Raw genomic sequence first — 18,020 nt, 5'->3', positions numbered from 1 at the left:
CTAATCTTGACCTTGGGGTGAAATATGTATTCCTTCCCCAATTATGGTGAAAAGTGAGGATTTTTTTTTTTAAAAAAAGCAGCAGCTCCTGAGGGAGAAAAATGAAGGTGGAATATACACCATTGCCAGAAAGACAGGAGGTATGTTGCAAACTATGATAGGTGTGTGTCAGGGAACTGACATCGGAGCCAAGAGTGGAGGTAGGGCTCTCCAACGATGCAGGAGAAGGGACCAGCAGGGAGAGGGAGAACACTTCCCTTGGGGAAGGAAATCGGCGTGACACCAGGAAGGAAGGGGAGCAGGGAAGGTCTTCAGAGAGAGGGCTCCAAGACCCTTCCACAGGGTCCAGCGGGGAGAGCCCAGGACCTCCGCTGGCCACGCCCACTCTGCGCAGGAGACTTCCGCGCAGGGAGGCTAGGCGGAGACTTGGCGTCAAACAGCTTTTATGTTGGAAGAAGTTCAGGGAACGCCCACTGACGGATTCTGCCAGTGACTGAGACAGTCGGCTTGTAAGGGCTGTCAAATCAGGGAAAGGTTTAGCTACCCCAACAGCTGGGAGCAGTTTGGAATTTACGCACAAGCAACCCCAATTCCCATTACAGTGTGTGTTGTTGTTGTTTAGTCTTTTAGTCGTGTCCGACTCTTCGTGACCCCATGGACCAGAGCACGCCAGGCACTCCTGTCTTCCACTGCCTCCCGCAGTTTGGTCAAACTCATGCTGGTAGCTTCGAGAACACTATCTAACCATATCATCCTCTGTTGTCCCCTTCTCCTTGTGCCCTCAATCTTTCCCAACATCAGGGTCTTTTTCAGGGGGTCTTCTCTTCTCATGAGATGGCCAAAGTATTGGAGCCTCAGCTTCAGGATCTGTCCTTCCAGTAAGCACTCAGGGCTGATTTCCTTAAGAATGGAGAGGTTTGATCTTCTTACAGTCCATGGGACTCTCAAGAGTCTCCTCCAGCACCATAATTCAAAAGCATCAATTCTTCGGCGATCAGCCTTTATGGTCCAGCTCTCACTATATATAATATCAAACTGAAGCACTTGCAGATAAACCAATCAGGAAGTGCACTAGAGAAGCTGATTGACCATCGTTATTGATGATGGCATAGACTTTTCGCTGCCTCTGCCTCCAACAAATAGAAAACCAGCCAATAATCAGGGAAACACAGTGGTCTGAAGTTCCTACTATCTTGTATACCTGCCTGCAGACTGAACGCCCACCTCCACTTGTAAGTGCATTTATGCAAAGGCTGAAGCATGGCATGGGGAAGAGTAGATAGAAAGTTTTTCTATTTCCCTCATTAATATGAGAATTCAGGGCCATGCAGCAAAGCTGACTGTTGGGAGATTAGGGAGAAGTATCTTTTTTTTACATAGCTCACGGAAATGGCTTCCACAAGATGTAATCGTTGCTCCCAACTTGAGAATTAAGAGAAATTAATGGCTACATGCCACAATGCTTTGTGCTCCATCTCAAGGGTCAAATGCCACTTGCCCTACTAGTACCAATTGGCAGCTGCTGCTGCTGCCAAGAACACAACAGAACTCTCCCAGAAACTGGCGTTCACGGCTAGCCAAGATCGATAGCCCTATTTTCCTCCATAAATATGCTCGGTCCCTTTTAAAGCCATCCCAGTCAGCTTGTGGCAAAGTTCAATTGGCTTTGAAGCGGGGATTAGAGGAATTCACGGAAGAGGAATGGTGGGAGGATGTTACGTATTTTGTGGGTTTGTTTTTTGTTTCTACTGTAAAGCGCCCTGTGATCCTGAAATGTAAATCTAATAAATACCAGTTGCTGGAAACTGCAGGGAGCACCGTTGCCCTCGAGTCCTGCTTGTGGGCTTTTCCACAGGGATCTATGGTTGGCCACTGTGAGAACAGACAGGCCTTTGGCCTGATCTTGCAGTGCTATTCTTATGTTCATTTTCCAGCATCTTTTAAGTTGGCTCTACCAACTTGGCAGCCATGTACACCAGTCACCAGCTCTTCCGTCATCTCGTACTGAGCAAAGCAGTTAATGCATCTGCTTCCCCATAGTTTATTTTTATGAGTAGGGCTCATAATCGGTTGTTAATGATAAAGCAGGATATTATTTTTTCCTAGATCACTTTGGCAATCAAAGTAGGCCAGCAACTAAAGTTAATTCTTCCAAACAGAAATAGCAGGCTCAATCAGTGCATCACCTCACACTTATTTTGCAATGAAATCCTTTGTTATGTTCGCTGCAAAATAGTTTTATTGGGTTCAGTGGGGCTTTTTCATGATGATGATTGCAGGCTCAGCTTAACTTAAAAGGGACAGCAACAGCAGCAGCTCTACCATTCAGAAAACTTGTTAGTAATAACTTGATTAATTTTCAGGAAATACGGCGTTTTACGATCAGATCCCAATTTTTTTAAGGGCTAGAGATCACTTTGTTTTAAAACTTGTTATGCACCTTAATATATCCAGGCAACAAAAGTTGATTAAATGAACTTGTTAAAAATGACATGAAGTAAACAGAAAGATGCTGAACGAAAGGACCAGTTGCTTATTGCCAAGAAGTTCCTGCGTCCAGATGGAATCACTAAATATCACCTACCAATTGTAAAGTTCAGCTGCTGCCGATGGTAGCGGTAGCAGAGCAAAATGCCCTCTCTACCCGCAACCATGCGATTATCCAACTTTTAATTACCCTATTAAATAATACCGTGAACTCTCAAGCCACTTTGCTACTGTGTTAAGGTCTTCACACCAATGTAATCTTAGACAATTACTACAACGCGGTAAGAATTCTCTCTCCAAAGTTGTGTTTTGATATTTTTATTGTTTATACCGTACACAATAAAGTGGCTCTCTCTCTACCAATGTCATTTTGGCATAAAACACTGCCAGAAAGGAGCGACTGAGAGTGTGAGCCAAAAAGGCCTTAGCTTGAAGCTCACCTCAGTCACCAAATCATTAGGTGGCCTTGCCCACAATTCTACTATTCATGGAATGGAAATCTCCTCCCGCAAAATACTTCCCCATCCTAGAGCCTAGCTTCCATACTGTGCTAGTGTAGTATACTGTCTCAGAGAGTGATGAACTAGGAATTAAGTTTGGAATCCATCTAACATCATGAACTTGGTAGTCTTTGGAAATCCCTCCATGCCATCCTTTCCCAAATCTGCACTACGGAAATAACACAATGTATGTGTGGTTTGCATAGACTTTTAAAAATGTGCTAGATGGAACTATGTATTCAAAAATAAAGAGCAATGCAATCCATGATATTGCTTGGAGGCCAATGCCATGTCTGGCAAAAGTTTAGACTTAATACAAGCTGTAGCTATGAAATGGAGAAAGAGGAAAATGTCACCGTTCAAAATTTACCTTTGACCAAAAGAAAAATAAATAAATAAATACAGGAGCAATATAAAAACCACAATTACTGCATCTACCTGCACACTCGAATAAAGCATACTGATAGTAAAATTGTCGTTGTGATAGAGGTTCAAACAACTTTAATTATTTTCATTTATTTGTTTATTAGGAAATGAGTTTCAATGCATAAGTAGCTTATCAGAGCTGCTGACGATTTCATAACGACGTTATTGCCAGAACTTCACAATAGAACTGCATAGTCTGGGTGGGTGAGTGAGTGCATGTTCTGAAGTTTTGCTTTTATAGATAGAAAAAAATATGCATTGTCCTTTAGCAATTACGCTTTCATAAGGCTAGCATTCCAATGCAACAGTGTAAAATCCCCTTTTCTGACATCATGTACAATAAAGATCACAGTTCATCCACAATAATGCACATCTTACACACCTCAAAACCAGCCTGAGATTGCAATTCCCATGTGGTAAAACTGTACCAATCTAGTTCAAACACCAGGCACGATGCTGTTAAAAACCCATCATGTTATAAACAGAGTTAAATTTGCATAAGCAGACTGGCAGAACTTCCTCCCTTCCTCCGATGGTAGCATCCCTCCCCCCCAAAAATTATTGATTGGGAGGGGACTTCCAACAGGAAGAAGTGGGGCAGGGAAGTCAGCTTTTGCCAGACCTATTATCCATACTTAACTTATCTGAAGGAATAATGATTCCACACCTCTAGAGCACCATAACCTTATAGGGGAAGGAATCAGATCTCTGCAGAAATGAAGGGGTTTCTATTAATCTGAGCCCAAATTCTTACCTGCAGCAAGAAGCCAAAGTAGGTCTGCATTTTTTAAAAAAACACCATTGTGCATATTGTACATATTTATCAAAAAGAATCAACAGAATGTTACATTAGCCTCAAATTGTATTTTGTTTTTTAAATACGGTATCTGCAGTTCAGTGAGACTTCCTACTTTGTGGTATTCTTAAAGACTTCTCAGGAGTTAGGCCACACTTGTTTCTACCTCTTTCTGACACAGCACAGAGAGAGGGAGCAGAAAACCTCCTTCCAAAAATCTGAGGAAAAGTTTTGCTAATGGTTTATTGTTCCAGAAGGAACAATTCATCCTGGCCCCTAATTTACTAGAGACTAAATAGTAATGCCCAATTTGTCCTGATTAACAAGGTGAGGTGTGATCTGCTTCAAGACCACAGAAGAAAACATTAACTACTTGTAGAAAAAAAAAGTGTACATAGCAGACCAAAACCAACTTTGAAGCACTGCATATACAGAAGAGGCCTCGACTTTAGATTCCTTCTCACAAGATGGGACAGCCTTCTGAGCACTGCCTTAATCGTTTTCTTGTTATTCAAAATTTACAGTGCAGCACCAGAAATAAAGTCAATCAAAATGCAGCTGGGCTTGTATACAGCTAAGCCAGTGTTTCTCAAACTTTCTGGACACGGGGCCCCCCTTCTAAATCCCGACCAATGAGTGCACACACACATCCCACAGCTAAGCAAATGCTATCTTTGCATACAGCTGCAACTGCTGAGCTCTCCTCCTTTCCCCTACCAATGTCTGATTTCATGCGTCAGTCAGGTTTCTCTCTCCAGAAAAATCTGTCAGGTACCCACACAACTGATGTTCGGGTGCTTGTTAAAACTCTTTTGATTCACCAGGGCTTTTGGCACCATTTGAGATGTTTGGTGACATTATTTATTAATTTTATTGGCTGTTTGGACTTTTTAGCTTTATATTCACTGTTTTATGTTTATTAAAGGTAAAGGGACCCCTGACTGTTAAGTCCAGTCGCAGACGACTCTGGGGTTGCGACGCTCATCTCACTTTACTGGCCGAGGGAACTAGTGTTTGTCCACAGACAGCTTCCAGGTCATGTGGCCAGCATGACTAAGCCGCTTCTGGCGAACCAGAGCAGCGCACGGAAACACCGTTTACCTTCCCGCCAGAGCAGTACCTATTTATCTACTTGCACTTGACGTGCTTTCGAACTGCTAGCTTGGCAGGAGCAGGGACCGAGCAACGGGAGCTCTCCCCGTCGTGGGGATTCAAACCGCCAACCTTCTGATCAGCAAGTCCTGGGCTCTGTGGTTTAGACCACAGCGCCACCCGCGTCCATTTTGTTTATTATGACAGCTGTTTTTAAGTGTGACTGAAAGCTACCTGGAGGGTGGGGAGAGTTGGAGATAGCAGAGAGGTGGTGCATGAGTATTTTCAATAAAATAAAATAAAAAGGATTTTTGGTCAGGGCACTGGTCCATTATTAGAGAACTAAACAAGGCATCTCAAGACTCACACATAAAAGTTAGCCAGCCAGGAAAGGAGGCAGAGCAGTTGCTATGGTCAGAAGCATTCCTTTGTTTCCCATCTCTCTGTAGCTTCCAGAGTTTGCATGACAGTTTTGGCAGCAGCTGAGATGCTAAAACCTGTTGCCTGGAAGAAGACCTCTGTCTGTTGCTCTGCATTCTGCAAGATCCTCCCCCCGCCATGAATTCTGCCCTCCCACCACCAGGGGGCCCTCTCCCCACAGTTTGTGAGCCACTGGGCTAAGCACAAGAAGGGTACTGCAGCAAGTAAAATAGCAACAAATTCCTACACAAAATAAGTGCAATTATTTCCACTGAATGTGAATGACACTTTTAACATGTTTCTTGTAGTACAAAAACCAAGTCCCTGATTTGAATCGTTTTGAAGGAATTCACACTAAACACACATTCACCAACAGGGGAAAAAACCCAACCATTGTAGAATTTAACAGAAATTGACGGAGCGTGAAAAAGCAGGGAAAGTACACTTGGGCACAATTTCATGCTGGTTACTTTTTTTCCATTTTAATGTAAGCAGCTAGTTTTAGAGCAGTTCATAAACCAAAAGTTTGCATATTCAGTAATACAGACCCACACACAAACCCAACAGTTATAACATGCTTACATTTAACATTAGTGAAAAGTACTTACATGTTCAGAGCAAAAAGAAATTCCACATTGGAAATCTGACATTTGAAAGCACATTTGATACAATTAATGCAAAGTTGGATAATCCTAAATGCCCGGAAACTTCAAATTTGATGCTGGCTCCTATACATTTTTGTGTTCTCCTCAGCCCTAGCCTAATGAGAGTTTTCCAAACTAGCCCATTTAAAGTGCTCTTTGGGAGTCTAAATAAACTCCTTTCAATAGCTTTCTGGTGTATATAGATCTTCTGGTGTTGAAGTAGACAGACTTTGGACAATTCTGTATATTGAAACTACACTGCATTAAAAAAATTATGAGTAACTGCTGCTAAATTATATACATTTTCATGATCTCTGGCATTGCATATTATACCCAAATAGCTTATGCTGAAGATACTTTGGTTCAATTGTTTTAGTTTGGATTATAAGCAGCAACATGTTCCTTCAACCTCTTTGGTAAAAAGAATCTGGCCAGGTTCAGACACTTACAAGCAGCAATCCTTGTGAGCTACACACGTTTTGCCATCCCAATATCTAAAATACAGGGGGCACTTGACATGCGAATCTTATCTATGCAGCGGCCTGATGCACGCTTTCTTTCCTCTCTGTTCTTCTCTGAAAGAAAAATTACACAAAATAGGATACCAGGCAAAAGTTTCTATATGGATTACTTGTCTCGCAGGTGGACAATACTGAAATATTAACTCAATTTACAGTGCAATCCTATATATGATCCCTCAAAAGTAAAACTCACCAAGTTCTGTTGGACTCCCAGGAAGGACATTAGAGAATTGTAGCCTAGCCATCTACCATAAAAGATGTCTGGAACAGCATTCAAAACCCTTTTTTAACCACTGAGTCTGTAGCATCTATTCAATCCATTCCTTGCAAACTCATTAGTGCAAAAATAAAAATGCAATTGTTTTGCCAGGCGCTGAGGAAGGGTATAAATAATGCCCTTTACCACCGCCACACATGGCAAATAGCTAACCAATTATATCCAGAAACATCACCTGATCTTAGGTCCACTTCAAAAATGATAAGCTATTATGTCAAACTTCAAATATAATGCACAATAACTTATGACTCTTTTATATAATAAAAGAAAGCAAAAATAAAAAATGAATTGCATTTCATTCCAAGGTGCCAAAAAGCCTTTGAATGAATGCATCTTGTGAAGAATCTATATTTAGCTTAAGAAATGTATGGACAAACACAAGTGTAACAGGCAAAACCTGTGCTTGTGTACAAGAGATGATGTACACATAGTGTTTATACTTCTTACCTAGAAGGGTTTTCTATATATAATTGCCTTTTTGAAGTGGCCAGATACTGCAAACTGCAGACCCACTATTCTATGGTTTTGCAATGAAAACCAAAGGCCACTTCAAGCATTACATTGTTGTTTTTAAGATACACACCTTCAATAGAAGCACACATCGAAAAATGAAATGTGTAGGTGTAAAAAGCACACCCCATTCAGATCCACACTAGAGAGCTGGGATTTGCGCCAGTTGTCAAGTGTATCCCATGGAAAACCCACAGTTGCCTCCATGCAATGTGTGAAATGGCCCCAAATGCTTGGAAACATCTGTATTTGGGTGTTCTAGAGAATTTCATTTATGCTTAAATTTGGTGACATGTCAAGTAATCATTCAATTGTACATTTGTGCAAGCTAAACTAAACGCAAGATAAAGCTTTTTTTTAAAAAAAGGTTAACTGCTACAAGAGAAGCTCTGCAAATATAAAAGAGCAAATATACAAGTATAACACTGAAAATACTGTACTTTATTAGCACAAAAAAGCTGTAACAAGGCACAGCAAGCGGAGGAAAAACACACATTGATAAACTGGTTAGTGTTGGCATACAAGTATAACTCTTCTTGTATACTCAGCTTTGAAGTTTTCCTACCTCACAGTCACTGTCAACTGGTTAAGAACCTAGGGAGCACTAGTCATTGGTACATTGATACACAAGCAAAAAACAAGGGACTCTGTACTCCAACACAAATTTTAGTGCAAACACAACTAGGACAAAACAGGTTATGTTCTGTCCACAAAGGGGGGGGGGGCAGGGAGAACCAGAAGCAAAAGAGCAAGTTTCAAAAGTTTTTTGCTCAAGGAGAACACAATCTACAACTTACCAAAAGAAGGTGCTACACCATTCACAAATACAACAGTACCTATATGAAGCCTGAAACTTTACATATGATGCGTTGAGTAGGGTGGAGGGAAAGAAGCAGAACAGAACATTATCTTTTCTGGATCAGCTTTTAAGTCATAACTAAGCTAGATGGCCATTAGTTTTTAGCAGACAGTTAAAAATACTGCTTTGAACCATTCAAAAATCAGTTAATGCAAAGCTCCAATTACTACTTGTAAGGTTTCTTACAGTTGAGTCAAGTTCATCATCACGACTTACCAGCAGCGGTTGACTTAAACTGCAATCCTACGTACACTTATCTAGGAGTTTAGTCCCACTGAATTTAATGAATCTTACTTCTGTGAAGGCTTGCAGTGTTAGATAGAAGTTACTGAAACGCTGTGTGTACTAAACTTTACTTTAAAAGTTGCTTTTGAACTAGGGCTGCATTGCTTAATACAACTGACTACAATCCATCTGATTAAGGTGACCCCGATTAACTGTATAGCAGACTTTTAGAAAATGTGCAAGTTTTAAGCACTTCCACAAACTGTGCAACATCTTAGAAGAGGAACTCATCCTTCTGAGTCATATTGTAGAATTTTTGGGGGAGGGGTGTTGCTAACTGGGTGCCTGAGATGGTCTTCACTGGTGCCTCCAGGCTGCCCCTACCCACAACTCTTTCTTTCTTTTACAGGACTCTAGCCATCCTAGAAAAGAAGTTATGAAGCAGAAGGTGCAGGTGCTCTTCTAAGCAACCGACGTGAAATGAACCAGCCTGGCTGCTCCCACCTGCCAGTGTTTTTAGTCAATGCGTGTAGCCAGAGCTGTGCCTGATAAATGAGTTGTTTGGACAGCAGGCAAAGGGTCCCAAAGAGGTGCCGTTTCCTGGTTCCTGCACTTTTCCTGTTACTGTCTTGTTTCCTAGTCCCTGGAAGGTTTGCAGCTACATTTACCTTGGTGCCTGCCAGCCACATAGAGCAGTTGACAGGCTGCTACTTGAGAGGCTTTTAAAAATATGTTTGGAATAGGGGAAGCAGCCCAGGAATTAATAGTTTTGCTGCCTGCTGGCCACATGAAGCAGTCTGCGGATAGATGCTTAAGAAACTTTTTGAAAATGTGGGGTGGGGGGAGCAAGATGGCAAGCCTCCCATTGTTGCTATACTTGTTTGCTGCCTGCCGGCATGTGGACCACACAGCTGCTTGAGAGAAGCCTCTGTTGAACTCGGGGAGGGGGTAAGGATATGGCAACCCTTTTCCTCCCTGCTACATGCCCTACAGCAAGGATTGTCCCAAAGTTGTTTGAAGGGGGGAGCCCAGTACAGAGACATCATAATGGTGGGGGTGGGGTAATGCAGAGGCATCATTATGATCAACATCACCATCCTCACCACATTATTCCTTATTGTTTCCAAGTTGTTGTTTTTGGGGAGGGAGTCATTTCAGAGAAATCAGTGTTATCACTTTTCCCTCCTGCCTGGCCCACAGGGATTGCTCCCAGGTTGTCTGGAGAGAGGAGGGCTCAGTGCAAAGGCAGAAAAATCATTATCATCGTATCCTCATACACCCCTAGTTTTGAGATGCTTGTAGATGAGTCAGCCTTAAAATCACACTACTCTGCAACAGTATTGTTCATCTACTTCTCTGGTGAGTCCTTTCTGTATTTTCTGTGTTTTTCTATTATTTTCTTCTCCAAAAGATAGGGAAAAATACTCGTGAGTCAGCTTTATGTCTTTTTATCTCTGATTACGCATATATATATATATATATATATATATATATATATATATTTAAAACCTGAACTGATTTCCCCATATTCGAACTATTTTATGTTCCCATTTCTTTTCTTTTTCTTCTCTTTTGAAGGTGGCAGCCATTATGTGTTAGGCTACACCCCCAGTGGCAGCCATTTTCTAACTGGTACCCTTGGTATCTTCTCAAAATTCAGAATGTGCCCTCAGATCCAAAAAGGTTGGTGACCACTGCTATAAGAGATGCCTCTTTCAAGGTATCACAGCAGGCACATGTAAGCATCATTATAAAATAAAGTATGTGTTTCCTTTTCCTGCATATGATTACTATTTTAGTGATATGCAAATTTATGCAAACTTAGTTGGCTGATTAATCTATTAGCACTCAAACAATCATACACTAAAGTATACTTAATTAGGATACAGTCCTTTTAAAAACCAGAGTTTGGTGCCGAGTAGATGCATATAAGTGCTCATTAATGTACGTGATCAATTCTTAGAAGTGCTAGGTGACAGCAGTTTCCCTAGTTGCTCATGATATTTCATTTTAGAATAGCTTTAATGTGAAAATTGTCATGGGGAAAAACTGAACTTTAAAATGTACTAAGAAAGCAACTACACTGGAACACAACTGCTGGTGTTCAAATGTTCAAAAATGAAGAAAAAAAAAGGTCAGCAACTCACTTTGTTCTGACTCCTGAAATTGAATGGAACTTAGAAAATACTCAATGGCTGCTTTGCATAATAACTATAGGAAATGCGGAAAGAAAATAGTGTATTTCAGAACCAGACAATTATAATCTGCAAGCCCACGTTTAAAAACGTGTGAATCTGTGTTCAACATATTGTTTCAAGAGATATTCACAACTAAGCTTGATTAATAGCAGGCAGCATCTGAACACACTCAGAAACACATTAAGCTTAAAGTACCATATTGCAAAAGAAGATGAAGAAGCAGCTGGACACTGATGTGCTAACCACAGTTATACTGTATTTGCACAAAAAAGCACATATTTCTAGTGAGCTTACTGGGGACTCTGAACTCTGTTCACTTTGCCTTTATTGGTTCCCGCTCCAACCATCGCACTCGGACCTTTTGCTTATAGTGATATTCCTTTAGAAAGTCCTGCAACATTGATGGCAAAGGGAGACAATCAATCCCATCATACGAAGTGTACCTACAGATTACTGCCCGGCAGATATATTGCAAGCTGAAAGGGAAAGTTCTGTTTAGGGAGACTGTAAGCAAAGGTTCAAAAAACATGCAAGAACTAGGATCTTTGTAGTGTTCTAGAAGCCCTGTAACAGTGGAGGAGTGAAACACACAGGGGTCATGAGCATCGAAACTAAAGTTGTGGTTCCACTGTTCAATGCGTGCATGCAGAGACCGGTTGTAACGGCGGAAGCTCACAGAGAAGAGGTAGTCTTCTTGAGCAGAATCCCTGAGCAAAAAAGTGCCTTCGGGTTTTCCTTCCAGAAGTGCTTCTGCTTCGTAGCGGTCCATCACTCCCCAGTAACAAGGATTGCCAGTAATTTGCAGTAAGTCTGGGACGAGGCAGTGTATATAATCAATCTGAGTATGTACTTTCCAAGCTCCTTGTCTGCTGGTGTGGCTATGGCTCTCTCCAGATACCTGGCGCTGCTTTTGCCTACGCGACTGCAAGCAGAGAGTAGTCGTGTCTTCCTCCAGGTCGCAACTTCCCTGTGGCGTTGAACTCCCGTCTCCCGTCAGCTCAGACATGCCAGGGGCCAACTTTGGTCCCAGTTTATATAGCGGGTTAACTTGTGCAGTAGCTTCAAAAGTATGTATCTGAGCATTGGGAGGGGGGTCAACCCCTTCTTCGATACTGAGCCTTCGTCTTTCTCTGAGCCTGTCCTCTTCATCCTCTGTAGAAGCCACAGAAGGATCAAATGCATCAAAGAGAGTTGAGTGGGGGCTCACTGGGGCTGTGTGCTGCTTAATTAGATGCCATTTTTGAGCCAGATCTGACCCAGGAGGGAAAGGACATTTCTCTAGCATTAGTTCAGAGAGATGGATCTTCCTTTTGTTAGAAAAGAGAGGTTTGGATGGTTTGCAGTACGTTCTCATAGGAAAACACAAGCCAACAGTATCCTGAAGTCTTTGTCGCAGAGAGCGACTCCCAATGGTCCTGCTTGAGACACTGTCCGTGTCATGAACAGAGCTCACGCCGTATCTTCTCTCTCTCCTTTGCAAGCGAGAACGGCCAAATCTTTTATCACTATCCAAAGAGCTCTGGGTTTTTGTCGAGCAGGAATGTTTCTTTTTCCCACCCCATGGTGCATGCCTTGAGTAGGAATCTCTTCGGGCAAGTCTAGCTCCTGTGCCAACACCCAAGTCACTCTCTCTCTCAATGCTTATTTCCACAATTTGTGGGATTTCTGCGGCACAGTTTTGATTTTTCCTTGCAGAGCTTCTTGAAGGGTTTAGACTCAGTTGTAAAGAAACATCTCTTAAAGGGCTGCTGGGTCGTTGCGCAGTTGGATCAGGAACAAACACACTTTTATCTCTAACAGAAGAACAATTCGAGTTTACATCTACATTTTCACTTCTGTTTCCACCTTCAGAGTTGAAGAGATTCTGGCATCTGTACTTGAAGCTGTTCCACATGTTCCCAACTTTACCCATGGATTAGGTTACCTAAATTTCAAACACAGGAAGACAATATTTTAGTCAAGTCATCTGCTGAATAGAGAGACTCAAAATGAGTTTCTGAACACTTATTAAGACAACTCATTAACAAAATGAGAAGCTAAGGGGGAAAGTTTATATTTTTATCGCTCCCCCTTATATACCCCAATGGAGCCCTCATGGTAGCTTACAATAAAACAAATTGTTTAAATACTCTACACCCAAAATATTTAGGATTTTCTATTTATAATGAACACTTCAGCTTTTATGAGATTCTATGCAATGGAGTGCAGAGGTTTCAGTTATAATTTTAGAAATAGGATAGGCTTTGGACAGGTGTATGTATAAGGTTGAAACTGAGGAAGAAACATTAGTGTCACCCTTTCCTTATTAAAATATTCATTTCATAGGCCTTCTTTTCTGCAAATAGATAGAAATGCTACAAAATGTAGGATAACATGCATGCTCATATAACCTCCATGGTGATGTTATTCAGCTACTGTTCCCAATTAAACTGAGCATTCATATTCATTTAGATTTCCCATCTTTAGTAAAGGATAAAGTTATAGAACAAGAGGAAGATTTTTGGATCATCTGTGACTAGTACTTTTTAAAATTCAGTTTACTAGCTTTTTAGGTGTTCACTAACAGAAAGTTTCATACTAATGTACCACAAAAAATTATGTTTTAAAAAATGATAATCTTTCTGCAACACTGGACTTTTGAGTAGAAAATATCAAAGCTAGAAGAATGCAATGGCAGAGCTAAAAACAACAGGATCCATAATATTCTTGAAAGTATTAGCAAACTCTGCGAAAAGATTCCTGTCAATCTGCAAGTACATTGAAGCAACAATTCTGAACGATGACCCACAAAGCAGTTGGTGATCTGAGTTGGCTGATCATTTGAGCTGGCTGCCTGCTTCTCCCCCAGCTGCTGCTCAACATCAAAATACTACTAAATATACACCCCTTTTCTAAGATTAGTTTTCCAGGTAAGCAATTTTTGTAGTTGCCATTAAAATGATATAACATTGTAATACAGCAGATTTTGTTCTCAACCCACTACACCATCAGGTTGTCCCACGCTTAACACTGTTATTTGACAGATGCTCATCTAGTATCTGTTTATAGTCACTTTATGCATTAGAGCAGTAGCGGGGAGCCTTCAGCCTAATTAGGCCCAGCAGGCATCCTAATTTGGGCCACAATCCTATTTTCCCTAAGTCACATCCATCAACCCCACATGACATCATATATGTAAAGATAAAGACACGGGTGGTGCAAAGGAACCACGGGGAGCCTGAAAATGTGCTCCCAATTGCTCCTTGGCAAGCAAGTCTTGTATTTGGTACTTTTTAGATCTGCCACCAAATGCAAACCCCTTTTGGGTGGCATTGGTTCCACTCGGAAGCCCCCAATCAGAGCCATGTTGAAAGGGGGACTTGAAGTCAGTACTAATCGCAGGCTGATCACTAGTGACTTCATGTCCCACTGCGATTGGCTACACTCCAGGGTTCCTGATCAGAAACTCTTGAGTGCAGCCAAGCCTTGCCAAAAATGGAGCTTGAAGGACAGTGCTGATCAGCTGTAACTTCCAAGCACCGCTTTTATTGGCTGGGACCTTCCTTTGCAAAGCTGCTTGAATGCAAGCTGCACTGCAAAGGTAAAATTGATCACCTGGTGCCTTGCCAGTCCTGGGATTCCTGATCCCTGTCGTCTTGCTGGACTTCTCCCACCTAGCCTGACAGGGTGGGGCCCGGACTGATTCCAGTCACAAAAGCTGAGGCTGCTGAACAGACTCTTGGTTTGGGGTATTGCTTGGGGACTTGTGTCACTGTTATGGGTATTAATTCTTTGTATCTTTATTTTCAGATCTTTTATGATTTATGTGAAAATTGCCTGGTTGTGTACTTTTTGATGTGTTTTATTTATAAATGACTTTTGTTGTGTTTGTGATTATGTAAATCTTTTCATGTTGTAAGCAGCCTTGGGCATTGTTATAACTATGGAAAGGCAGCGTACACAAAATGGTGGTGGTGATGTCAGGGAATTCACAGGTAGGCAGCCCTGCCAACATGTCAAAGTTGCTTACAGAAGGTGGAGGAGCACAGTGTGTCAGCCAGATATCTGCATCAGTGTATCATGCATGCCATTTTTGTATGGTTGGGGCCCACAAAACACAAATTAACCGGGGAGCCACATTGGATGGGCAGATGGCACAAACTTGCTGCTGCTTTGACAGGGTTTTCTATCTACCCCAATACTTGCTCTTAAAATGAAAACTAGAGCTGAACGTTTCTAGTTTCTGCAACTGTAAATTGTGATCAACCTTCCATTAAGGTATTGGCTGAGCAGGCAGCATCCCCCTAGCAACAGGGCCATTTCAAAGACAAACTCTTTATTGAGTCAGTCTAATCAATACCATTGTGTGATTCACCATTCATCCTCCCTCCCCAGCACTTAGTCAGTTTTTCCTTGTTACTTGTGAGTAGTGCATACGTTGTGATTTATTAGATGCCTGTTCCCTAAAAGGTCTCCAAGCAACTTAAATTTAAAACAATAATTATAAATACATTAAACTATTAAAAAAAGTATATAATAGATTAAGATTATCATACAAACACCTAGAATACACACACAGACAGACAAAAATGGTTCCCCACTACAACCCAACCACATTAGGCTTTGACAGCACACTAAGAGTAGTTATTTGATGACTGAGATAATGATGGCTGTAAAGTGAACATAGATTTCCCAAGTTCAGAGAATTCAGCCCAATAGGAAAACACAGGAAGAAAATGGATATTATGGGTTCAGCTTAGAAACAATGAATTTGAAATAAATGTGAAACTGTAAAGGCGTAATATACTTTGACAGAGCACGGCTTGAAAAGAGATATTAGTGCCCAATATGCTATGTCAACTGGCAGGGGTCCACAATTCACAGGGGCCACTGGCCACCAACCACAAACGTAAGCCCTAGTCTTCCACCTAACCTTGGAGCTAGGGGTTATTCACATAACTGTACTGTGCATTGGAAGTACAGCACAGTCATTATGGGGCCAAACTGTCTTACTCCAAAGTTAAAAAGAAAGGTCCTGCAGGACCCTGGAATTTCTCTTCTGTTTCTAAGGAGCTCTAAGAGTCTATGAAGCAAAACACAGAAACAAGCCACTACCCATAACTAAGCTTTCTTTCAACTATGAATGAATTTACCCCATAAAATGTTGTTAAAGCATTATACTTATTAAGGTGAAAGGCGAAAGGTAAAGGACCCCTGGACGGTTAAGTCCAGTCTAAGGCGACTATGGGGATGCGGCATTCATCTCATTTTCAGGCCGAGGGAGCCAACGTTTGTCCACAAACAGCTTTCCGGATCATGTGGCCAGCATGTCTAAACCGCTTCTGGTGTAATGGGACACCGTGACAAGTGCCAGAGCTCACAGAAACACCATTTACCTTCCCGCCGCAACGGTACCTATTTATCTACTTGCACTGGCGTGCTTTTGAACTGCTAGATTGGCAAAAGCTGGGACAGAGCAGTGGAAGCTCACCCCATTGTGCGGATCTGAACTGCTGACCTTCCGATCAGCAAGCCCAAAAGGCTCAGTGGTTTAGACCACAGTGCCACCCGCGTTCCTATTATAGTTATTTGCAGGACCTGAAATAGTGAAACGTGGGAGGATTAAAATCTTCACAGCCACAATGTGGCCCAACCAAGAAAGGTTTAGACCCTCCCAGGATTTCAGTTCCTTGCCTAACAAGGGCTCAAAATTTGCTTTACTTAAAGAGTACAAGTTTTCTGTTATGAATATTCCCAGGTATTTCAGCTTTTGAGCTCCCACAATGCTTTGTATGAAAACTTGAGACTGTGTGAGGACCCCAATATACATAATTTCATATCTGGTTTCATTATGTGTAGGCCTGCCACTGTCAAAATTATTCAATTCTTAGATAATTTCAGGTAATGCCAATTCTGGTTTTGATAACATGAGAGCTATGTCACTGGCAAAAAAAGGATAATAGTATGCATTTTACTTTTATTTTTTCTACACTTTCTACATTCACATTGTTTCTAATTACTATTACCAATGGTTCAATAGACAAGGCAAATGAAAGTGGGGACAAAGAGCACCCTTGTTTTACTCCTCTTTTTATAGGGGTTTCTGAGTCGAGAAAAATTACACTGACAGTAGCATAAGAACTTCAAAAAATGTATACTTCAAAAATTGAATTAATAAATCACTCTCCCATGTTAAGTCTATGTATCAGTGCTTTTAAAAATGTCGAACTCGGCCTTTCCAAAGGCCTTGTAAACAGCTGGTTACTGCAAGCGTGTTACCTTTCTTTTTACTATAATGAATGACATTCAATAGGTGTCACTTTGGAACCACTATCTGCCAGCAAGGCATAAAGCTCATCTGGTCTGGGGAGATATAACCTGTAATAAACGTATTTAACCAATTTGTTAAAATGCCTGTACAGTGGTACCTCAGGTTACATACGCTTCAGGTTACATACGCTTCAGGTTACATACGCTTCAGGTTACAGACTCTGCTAACCCAGAAATAGTGCTTCAGGTTAAGAACTTTGCTTCAGGATGAGAACAGAAATCGTGCTCCGGCGGTGCAGCGGCAGCAGGAGGCCCCATTAGCTAAAGTGGTGCTTCAGGTTAAGAACAGTTTCAGGTTAAGAACGGACCTCCGGAACGAATTAAGTACTTAACCTGAGGTACCACTGTATACAGTATAGCTTAGCATCCTGGTTTAACAGGCTAATTGGACAAGATGATTCCACTAGGTCAAGGTTTTTCTCCAACTTTCAGTAGTACTGTTATAGATTGATGCCTGGAAGTTCCCCTGAAAGAACTTCATTCAACAACTGGCTAGATGGGGATATAATTCATTGTAAAAATGTTTAAAGAATGCTCCTGTAAAACCGTCCCCTCCCAGTACTTTGTATCCTTTTAGTTTTTTTAAATAGTCATTTGCACTTCCTCCAGTTCAATTGATTTATTCAAAGACTGCATTTCTAACTGTAGTAGACGAAGTTTATTTTAATATTCATTGATAGCAAACAAAGACGTTGACAGCGAACTGTATAAGTCCAAATAAGATGTCTTAAATAATTCACATTTGTCTTTTTCTTT

At 41.3% G+C, this 18,020-nt stretch overlaps 1 protein-coding gene and 1 long non-coding RNA gene across 5 annotated transcripts in view; one reads left to right on the top strand and one right to left on the bottom strand.

The window, feature by feature from the left end:
* Nucleotides 1-18,020, top strand: part of LOC310758846 — a 50,926-nt gene that overhangs the window by 19,693 nt on the left and 13,213 nt on the right. For all 4 annotated transcript variants that reach the window (XR_014545999.1, XR_014546000.1, XR_014546001.1 and 1 more), the window contains one exon: nucleotides 83-140. This is a non-coding gene — a long non-coding RNA (uncharacterized lncRNA). The remainder of the gene's footprint in view (nucleotides 1-82; nucleotides 141-18,020) is intronic.
* On the bottom strand, nucleotides 3,502-12,867 carry SOCS5 (suppressor of cytokine signaling 5; the record flags this gene model as incomplete). Its single annotated transcript, XM_083605274.1, has 1 exon — nucleotides 3,502-12,867. The coding sequence occupies one exon, from the start codon at nucleotides 12,865-12,867 to the stop codon at nucleotides 11,269-11,271; it is 1,599 nt and encodes a 532-aa protein (XP_083461400.1). The 3' UTR covers nucleotides 3,502-11,268.

The sequence above is a fragment of the Podarcis filfolensis genome (assembly GCF_964270895.1).
Source record: "Podarcis filfolensis genome assembly, chromosome: 3".
In the NCBI taxonomy this organism is placed as follows: Eukaryota; Metazoa; Chordata; class Lepidosauria; order Squamata; family Lacertidae; genus Podarcis; species Podarcis filfolensis.
Note: the sequence above shows the minus strand (reverse complement) of the source record. Positions and strands in the feature narration are given on the sequence as shown.